The 9,876-nt window shown below is 42.3% G+C and overlaps 1 protein-coding gene across 2 annotated transcripts; it reads right to left on the bottom strand.

Moving 5' to 3' along the window:
- Positions 1-4,979: 4,979 nt before the first annotated feature.
- On the bottom strand, positions 4,980-9,502 carry LOC117186248 (muscle M-line assembly protein unc-89-like). 2 transcript variants are annotated; one of them, XM_033386759.1, is made up of 9 exons: positions 9,267-9,502; positions 8,996-9,193; positions 8,494-8,938; positions 7,601-8,434; positions 7,391-7,536; positions 7,213-7,330; positions 6,400-6,489; positions 5,921-6,345; positions 4,980-5,428 (listed from the first exon to the last, which is right to left on the bottom strand). In XM_033386759.1, the coding sequence occupies exons 1-9, from the start codon at positions 9,390-9,392 to the stop codon at positions 5,180-5,182; spliced, it is 2,631 nt and encodes an 876-aa protein (XP_033242650.1). In that variant the 5' UTR covers positions 9,393-9,502; the 3' UTR covers positions 4,980-5,179. The 2 variants fall into 2 exon arrangements, with proteins under 2 accessions (XP_033242650.1, XP_033242649.1); XM_033386758.1 differs by having other exon boundaries at positions 4,980-6,345; positions 9,267-9,499.
- Between the last annotated feature and the right edge of the window lie 374 nt (positions 9,503-9,876).

Genomic DNA, 9,876 nt, shown 5'->3' with positions numbered 1-9,876 from the left:
GCAATCCAGTTTTTATTACTGCTGACTCGTTTGTAATACAGTAGCTGGTAATGCCCCCGGCTTTGGAGCCGTCTGTGTAAAGGAAGTTGTGTTTGGGGAGAGCTGATTTGATAGAGTGGAAAAGTTGGTGGAAGACTATTGTAGGGGTAGTGTTTTTGTTGTGATTGGAGAGGTTGATGTTTGTTGATTTGTGGATGTTAAGGATGTTGAATTTTTTGGATGTGGAGGTTCTGATTGGGGAAAAAGGGATGAGGTGTTTTTGGGACACTTGTATGGCTCTGTCTACCGTGCTGAGCAGTCGGTGTTTTCTTTTATGGCTTTTGGAAAGGGTATTTAGGGGGGTGGATTTTCCGTGGATGAGGTTTTTGGAGATTTTCCCGGTAAGGTAGTCTCGTTTGCTTTCAATGGTGAAGATGTTGGTTTCAGCTAGCATATTATTTATGGGGGTGGTACGGAATGCTCCAAGGGCAGCTCTTATTGCTGTATTTAGGGTGGTTTTTATGCGGTTAAGTTGGGATTTGGGAGCAAATCCATATATGGGAAGGCAGAATTCTATTTTGGAAATGATTATGGATTTTATGATTTGCACTAATGATGAAGTGTGGCAGTTATATTTAAATGAAGAGAGGTGTTTGATGATGCCTAGTGGCTTAGCAAGGTCAACTTTGAGTTTGTTGATGTGAGAGATCCAATTGTATTTGGTGTTGATTGTGAGCCCAAGGATTCTGAGTGTGTCGGTAGCTTGGATGGTTGTGCCACCGGTGAGTATCTTGGGTTTGCAGTTGCGTTTGCGGCATATATGAAGGAGTTGGGATTTTTCTTTAGAGAGGATTGAGCCTGAGTGATTGCACCAGTCGTCTATTTGGTTAAATATTGTTTGGATGTTAGTTGTGGGACTTTTTTGTTTGTTGTGATTGATGAGTAGGTGGAAGTCGTCGGCGTACGCGCAAAATTTGATTTGTTTGTGGAGGGAGATGATATCGGTGAGTGAGTTGTAAGCTATGAGGAAAAGGATAACGGAGATTGGGGAGCCTTGGGGAATGCCATTATTTAGAGGGTAGATATTTGATAAGCTTCTGCCGGTTTTGACGAGGATTTTCCTGTTGGACATAAAGTTCTTAACATAATTAAGTATTCGTGGCCCTACTTTCCATTTTTTTAGTTGGTTTATTACGGTGTGAATACCAATTCTGTCGAAGGCTTTGGTGAAGTCCAGCGAGATGACTGTGAGGTGTTTTTTCAGGGCGATAGCTCTGGTAGCTAGGTGGTCTACATAAAGTAGACTGTCTAGTACAGATTTGCCTCTTTTGAACCCTAGTTGGTTGTTGTGGATCAGGTTGTTATTTAAAACAAACCACCACAACCTTTTTGCGACAATCTTGTCCAGAGTTTTGGCTAGGCATGAGTTTAGAGAGATGGGTCTGTAAGATTTGATATCGGTTTGGGGCTTTTGTGGTTTTAAGATGGGAAGGACTAGGCTGAGTTTAAGGGATTGTGGGATGGAGGAGTCGAGTATCTTGTTGTAGAGGGTTAGGATTCTGGTTTTAAGGGGGTAGGGTGAGTTCTTTAGCATAGAGTAAGAAATTCGGTCAAGACCAGGAGTGTTGCCTTTCAAGGTGGACAGTGCTGATGTGTATTCGATTAATGTTATGTCTTTCTCGATTTCTAGGGCTGATGGTGTTGGGTTATAGTTAGAAGGGGTATTAATGAGGAGTTTGTTGGACAGGAATGTTGGGGAGAAGTTGATGTCGTCTGCTTCTTCTGACCATGTCTGGGCAAAGGAGTTGGCTATTTCGGATTGACAGGTTGTTTGTGATTGGGTGTACGGGTTATGAATGGCATGGATATTTTTAGTGGGGTAAAGACCGCAGAGACGTCTGATGTTGGACCATGTTGTGGTTGGATCTGAGTTTGGGTGTATATGGGTTGTGAACTCAAGGATCGATTTTCGTTTGGCTTCTCTAATTGCTCTTTTAAAACACGCTTTTGATTTTTTGTATTCTATGATGTTATGGTTGCTTATGTTGTGCTTGAGGTAAATCCATTTTACGACTTTGTCTCTTTTGAGGAGTGAAAGTTGTTTGTTCCACCAGGGAACAGTGCGGGTGAGAGAGAAGGTGGTGTTTTGTGGGATAGAAAGGTGGGCACTTTGGATAAGTATTTTTTTTATTAGGGCGGCTTCTCTATTGACATTGTTATTTGATTGGGTTGTGGAGATGAAGCGGGCTGTATGTTTCCTGAAGAGATCCCAGTCTGCGTTTTTGAGATTGAAAGTAGGTTTAGGGGTTAAGGGGGAGGGGGGATAGGGAGAGGGAGTGTTGAATAGTGTAAGTAAGATGGGAAAGTGGTCAGAACCGTAAAGGTCATCTATCACTTTCCAGAGGATCTCTGGAGCAATTCTGGATGTTGCAAGTGAGAGATCGATGTGGGTAAATGTGTTGTGTGTTGAGAAGTGGGTCGGAGTATTGTCATTTAGTAGGATGAAGTTCGAGCGGTCTAGGAATGAGGCTATTGTTTTCCCTCTGCAGCTGGCCTTAGGTGAGCCCCAGTAAGGGTGCCAGCTGTTGAAGTCTCCTAGGACAATGGTGTGGTCGTTTGCCGGGGTGAGGACGTTTTGGAGGTTACGGGTGTTGAAGGATTTGTTAGGGGAGATGTAGGCGGATATGATATTGAGATTTGATTTGGACCTTATGGTGACGCCTACTGCGTCAAAGTCTGCGTTGAGTTGAATTTGGGTATGGGAGATGGAGTTGTGAATGAGGAGAGCTGTGCCACCGAAAGCATTTGTGGGGTTGTTGTTGCAGTATAGGCTAAAGTTAATTGGGATTGGGAGTGAGATGGGGTTCGTTATGTGGGTTTCCTGTAATGCAATAATTTGAGGGTTGTGGGATTTCATGAGTGTTTGTAGTTCTATATAATTATTCTTGTATCCGTGGATGTTCCATTGGATTATTTTGAGCATTATAAGTTAGTGGGAGTAGTGTTTTGTTTTCTTAGTGATAGGGCTTAGTGATAAATACTAGTTTGGGTTTATATTTAAAGATCGTCTTCGCTGTAAATTTTGTTTGCTAGTGCATTATTAGATAAAAGGGCTAGGTTTGCGTTTGGGGTCTTATTTTTTTCAGTTTTATCTTTGGCTTTGAGGTGTTTGGTAACCAGGTTAAGTTTGTCTTTTTCCTTAGTCTGGCTTCTGAGTTTACGGTCAGAATCTTGGATAGTTTTCGAGTTTTTGGTATTTTTAGCGGTTTCCGTAGTTTCGGTGTCCATATCCATTGCTTGTTGTTGACTGGGGGGGTGTAGTTGGGATGAAGTTGGCTTAGGGTTGATTGGATGTGTGTTTGGGGTGATGTCTCCGTAGTCTTTGATTGGTCTTATTTGGTGTGATTGGTTATAGGTGGGCGATGATGAGGTAGATGCTTCAGTGAGATGAGGTTTTGGTTGTTGATAGCGGGCTACTTCAGCGTATGGTGTGGATTGATGGGGGTTCCGTTGATGGTAAATTTTCTTTGCGGTAGTGAAATCTACTTTTTCGATTGTTTTGATTATTGTGATTTCTTTTTGTTTGAGGAACTCTGGGCAATTTTTGTCTATGGGGCTGTGGCTATTCTGAATGTCGGTGTTGAATTTGCAGTTACTGCAAAACTTTGGCTTAGAGCATAGTTCATCGTCAGCAGGGTGCACTTCTGAGCAGTTAGTACAGATCTTTGGGGATCTGCAGTATTTAGAAGGGTGGCCGTATTTTTGGCAGTTGTGGCATTTAAGGGGGCGAGGTGTTTGAGGACGTACGTTCACTCGTTCGTAACCGATCATTAAATGTTGAGGTAGAGTTGGTGTGTCGAATGTGACGATGATGAGTCCGGTTTCATGGAGTACGTTGTCTTTCTGTTTAAGTATTTTGGTTGCGTCAATGACTTTTTGAGGTTTGAGTTCTTTTTTGATTTCGTCTATATCAATGTTCCGCAAGTCGTTGGAGTAGATTACCCCTTTGGAGAAGTTTAGTGTTTTGTGTTCGGTTGCTATTACTTCGAAGTCGTGGAATTTGGTGATTTTCATAAGTCTAGTAGCCTGGGCTGTTCCTTTTGTTTTGACTAGAAGTGATCCGTCTCTGATTTTTTTAACCGAGTCTACTTCACCGCAACACTGGTAGTCTATGACTTTTTTTATTATAAAAGGGGAGGTGTTTTCGAAAGATTTGTTATCTTTTCTGTTTATTGATATGTATTTTGGTTCTAAGAATGCTGTTTTGTCCCACTGTGTGAGCAATTTTGGGTCTGGTGGTCGCGACATTGCGCTCGAGCTTGGGCTGCTGCCCGCTTCACTTGGATTTGTAACTGTTCACTTGGTGTGTTTGTTATTGGCTTTTTTGGAATTTGCTTTGTGCACTTGAATGTTTTTCTGCGTGGATTTTGTTGTTAGATTTGCGTTTGCTGTTGCTTAGCTGCTGGCGCGTCTTTACTTGACGGAGTCTAGACTGGCACTGGACTGGGCGTTTATATTTGTACAAGATATAATCCGTGCAAAAGCAATTTTTAATTTTTGCCCTTCGGAACTTTAACTGGGACTCGGGTAGAATCTTGCCACCCTACCGGTCTAGGCTAAATCTTATCGACCTGCCGTCGTTACACCATCGCAGAATATGCAATGGCGTAATGTTCGTGCACAAGCTCCTTCTTGGGACTGTTGACTCCCAAACTCTCTTGGGTCAGATTGACTTGGCCGTTCCATCCAGACCTACCCGTACTTTTAGGCCTATCCGTCTACCCATATGTAGGTCTAATTATGCTGATCATGAACCTTTTAGGGGTTATAACTCCCTCTGTCAAACCCTATCCCCTGAACTGTCTCTTAAACTAATTGCATGCAATATTTATAATCATTTAAATTTAGCTAACTTTTAACTTATCTTTTTCCGCCTTTAATCTAAGTACCATTATTAACAGTTAATTTGTTAATTTAATAAATAAATAAATAAAAATATATACAGGTTCCACAAGGGCTCAAAAATATTTATTCTTCAAAGTGGAAAACGGGAGAACACCCTTGCTCTTTTTTGACCAATTCTCAAGTTTCTGCAGCTTTGGATTTTGGTCCTCCTTTAGCTTTCTCCTCTGACGTGTTCCTCGTAGTGATCTTATCTGTTGTAGATGATGTCTCACTTCTTCTCACTTTTAGTTCTGGTTTATTTGTTGTTGTTATTTGTTGGTTTTTGGGACTTCCTAGGTCTGCCCACCCTCCGTTTTGCCACTGCACTAGTATTCGCATTTTCTTTCTCTGGTGCGTTCTCCTTCTTTATCTTACTCTGTATGGTGTCCTGCGGTGTTGATGTTGGTGTTTTGATCTTTCTAGGTCTTCCTACTCGCTTGCTTGCTATCTTTTCAACGACTCCTTCTTCGGGTGTATTCCCAATTTTGGCTGCCTTTTCCTGAATCTTGTCGATTGTTTTTGCGGACAGTACATTACCAGCATTCATCAAATCAAATAGATCAGGAGTACAATTTCCTGCATTTTGAGATGGATTTTGGCCGGATAGGTCTGGTGTAATACAAGCAAGTTCCCGAAATTCTCGAGTTTCAGCAGCTTTGGATTGTGGTTCTCCTTTAGCTTTCTCCTCGGACGTGTTCCTCGTAGTGATCTTATCTGTTGTAGATGATGTCTCACTTCTTCTCACTTTTAGTTCTGGTTTATCTTCTGTTGGTTTTTGGGACTTCCTAGGTCTGCCCACCCTCCGTTTTGCCACTGAACTAGTATTCGCATTTTCTTTCTCTGGTGGGTTCTCCTTCTTTATCTTACTCTGTATGGTGTCCTGCGGTGTTGATGTTGGTGTTTTGATCTTTCTAGGTCTTCCTACTCGCTTGCTTGCTATCTTTTCAACGACTCCTTCTTCGGGTGTATTCCCAATTTTGGCTGCCTTTTCCTGAATCTTGTCGATTGTTTTTGCGTTTCTTAATCGACTGCGTGGTGCATCTGGAACATCCTGTTTCTCTTGTTTGGGTTCGACTGTCTTCTTTACTTTGGAATATGAACTTTCCTTGTCAGCTGTCTGTTCCTCTATTTTGGGTTCAATTTTCTTCTTTACTTTGGAATGTGAAGCAGAATCGAGCTGTGTGCTAGTCGACCTCTTTGATCTACCCGGCCGCACCTTGACCACCAATTCCGGTGAACTTTCCATGTCAGATGCCTGTTCCTCTTTTTGGGGTCCGGTTGTCTTCTTTACTTTGGAATGCGAAGCAGAATCGAGCTGTGTGTTACTGACCACCAATTCCGGCGTACTCTCCTTGTCAGCTGCCTTTTTATCATCTTCTTCAATGAACGAATTCAAAGGTAGACGGCTGATCTTATTTTTAGCTGCAAGAAAACGATAATTCAGCAGGTTGAAGATCATAAACTCCAAAACCTTACGTTCGGGTGAGTTTTCTGCAGCCGCTGGCCGTTTTCTGGGCTCAATTCTGGGTGATTCGTCTGAAAGGCGTCGTTGACATGCGTTTCTTGCTGTTGGTAAGGATTGTTGCATTAATTCTTGATTATTTTCATTTACACAAAGGCCTCGCTTAAGAAGGTTTCATTTTAAATGAATATTTATCGTTGTAATATTTGCAAAAATTATTTGCAAAGGCATCGGAGCCGATGACTTAAAGGGACGAATTTTTGTTTAGCGCGCGGAGGGATGGGATCGATCCGCGATCTCTTGGCTGGCACTTGTCATAAGAGATGGAAAAAACATAGCGAGAAAAATATTTTTCTGCAACTGCTTATTATTCCGCTACATACATATGTCTCTCTCTCTCTCTCATTTCTTACACCCACACCAGCATAACATCTCGCTGCACGGCTAAGAGTGAGAAAGAGAGAAGGATTAGCGTAGCCACTGATCCAGATTTGGCAAACTGCTAGAACTGGCCATTCTCTATGATTCCACGTTTTCGATTTTCTCGTATCTTCAAAATCGTAGATGCCACAGATTTACGTTCTTTGTGGGGGTGGAAGACGGTCGGGCGAACCAAAATTTGGATACACAATTCGGCTGCTTTAGCTCTTAGTGTTTCTGAGATCTAGGCGTTCATCGAGACGGACAGACAGGCATGATCAAGAAAATATTAATGGTCGAAAACGTGTTCTTCTGGAACTCAGCACGACACGACACTCTGGTTCCCAGTCATTTAAGATCCGTGTTAAGCGAGGCCGGCGCATATGAAAAAACACTTGGAAACCTACTAGTACGTGGAGGTGACTCCGATCCGGCTATGCGGCTATTCAAGACTTCGGGTAATTTCGGTAAACCCCAAAGCCGCTTGCTGTCCCTGTCCGGATAGATGGATTCTAGACGGGCAACCTGTAGAGTTGGAAAAATGTTATACGAAGTCATGCGGGGATGTACATACGTTCAACTAACCTTAGCATTATAGTTTTCATCCATAATAATGGAAGGTTCAACGAACTTAATTTGAGGTTCGTTTGGATCATCAGGCGGCTGTGGAAGGCCTGCAGCCATTTTGTCCAGTATCTCCATGATTTCATTATATGTACGGGAATTCAAATCTGTTATTAAATAGGGAATGAGTAAAATTGTACTGACATTAAAAGTGCAATGATCTTATCTTACTTTTTGCGTCTTTGGAAGTAGAAGCTTTGGGTTCTGTATCATTTTTTTCAACTGGAATGTTCTCTTTATTTTCTGGAGTGTTCTTACTTGCTTGCTTGCTTATCGAGGGGAATGCCTCCGTGGCTATAAAATCTTGATTGTCCTCACTGTCGCGGTGTTCTTCAGTTGATTCAGCTGCGTTCCTATTTTTCTTCTTCCATAAGGGGAACGGCTGAGTGGCAATGAAATCTTGATTAGTTTCCTCCTCATAGCTGCGGTCTTTAGGATAGTCGGCTGCTTTCCAGGCATTTTGTTTGAGCTTCGAAGGAAATGGCTGAGTTTCTATGAAATCCTGATTTATGAGCTCGCCATCAGGGCGATCTTTAAGAGATTCGGTTGCTTGCAATCTTTCTTGCTTGCGCTTTAAGTGAAAGGGAAACGGCTGAGTGGCAATGAAATCCTGATTAGTTTCGTTATTTTCGTTGCCATTTTTGGGAGATTCGCTTGCTGGCTCTTTGCTCGGAGTGACAATAAAGTCCTGATTTTCTTTGTCCTCCACTTCGATAGGAGTTGCTGTTGGTGTCTCTATGGTGGCCACAATCAACTGCTTTAGCCCGCAAAGCGTTGGTGTGGCGGATCTCTCGGACAGTACATTACCAGCATTCATCAAATCAAATAGATCAGGAGTACAATTTCCTGCATTTTGAGATGGATTCTGGCCGGATAGGTCTGGTGTAATACAAGCAAGTTCCCGAGGAGACAATTCTCCCGCCTTGGTGATATTCAAGACAGTGCATTTTGGATTAGTTGCAGACCAATTTAAGGCACTCAGTTCCAGGTCCTTTTCATCGACATCTAAGAGGGAAAAATTATCTAAATGATAATAATTACATATATGAATAGGTTCCACATACCCTGCTTGTTTTTGTTTTCAATGCGCTGACGAAGCGATAGTGCCGTCACAGAATCTCCCATTATCATAGATGAATCGAAGTCATCAAATGCATCCTCATCGAAATTATTGAATTCCTGGGTGCAAATGCGTATCTGCGTGCCCATTTCAGAGGCATCTTCATCGATAGAATTGGATTTCTCATTGTGGACAACAACTGGTGGAGTACTAAGGAGATCTTGCGTCTCGGGTATCATGAAGTCATCGCCCAGCGAAACTTTGCCGCCCTTCGAGACTCCTTTATCAAAGACCACAGCTTGGGTTTCGGGTACAAAAAAGCTACCAACCGTTGTATTAGCACTTGTGTTGACCGACTGCACCTCCGTTTCTGGTATAACGAGACTGTCTGATGTTGTATCGACGGATGTGTCCTTGAGGGATTCGCCGAATCCACTGCTATCATGGTGCTGAAATATGTCAATGTTTTTTATGTATTTCCTTGAGCCACTCTGGGATACACATACCTGAATAGGTTCCATTATTTGCGCTTCGGCTGCCACATTACCGAAGCGTAACTTTACCTTTCCATCGATGGCATCCTTTCGGCTGATGTCCACATTGCCGTTCTCCAGGCCATTCACGAATACCTTTCCCATCAGCGCAAACACGCGAAGGACACCCGCTCGATAGACAATTGCCAAAGCATGCAACAGCTCCATGGACTAAGGCGCACAAGTTTAAAACAAAGCAATGTTTTCATCTTTGGGGAAGAACTACACATTTGGCTGTACTTACTTCATCGGCGACACAGAACTCATATGCTTCCTTGCGCCCAATGCGGTAAACAGTATCGGGCTGTAGAAGGACGGCCGGCTGCCCGTTTATGCTTAAGCTTACAGCTGCCATCCCGGAATCAAACATTTCCCCCTGCGCGGGAAAAAAAAATTTCAGACGCAATTTCGGAACTCACTCACAAATGAAGTTTGTTATGAGATTTCTGGCATTAAATATCGACTCTCATTTTCTATATAGTTTAACCCATTAATGGCCATGGGTATTTAAATACCAAAGAAAATGAAACTTTAAGAATTTTAGCGCCGAACTATTGAGAGGTATCGCAATAAAATTTGTTGTTAGGTAAAGAGGGAGACGAATCTTTAAGTAGAGTTTCCAAACAGCATTCACCTTTGAATTTGGTTTTTTAATAATTCCGGGTGTCCTTTACCAGCGATATGTTAACATATCTGGCCGCAAACTAACAGGTTTTTGTGTGTACCAAAAATGCAATTATTTTGCTATGGCAACCTTCGTCTGGGGCAACAACCGGATAAAAACTATAATACAAACTAATAATATATAATAATATTACAAACAGTAAAATTTTTCCAAATAGAGTATACCCAAG

This window comes from Drosophila miranda, chromosome XR, assembly GCF_003369915.1.
Source record: "Drosophila miranda strain MSH22 chromosome XR, D.miranda_PacBio2.1, whole genome shotgun sequence".
In the NCBI taxonomy this organism is placed as follows: Eukaryota; Metazoa; Arthropoda; class Insecta; order Diptera; family Drosophilidae; genus Drosophila; species Drosophila miranda.
This window is presented reverse-complemented; position numbering and strand designations above follow the sequence as displayed.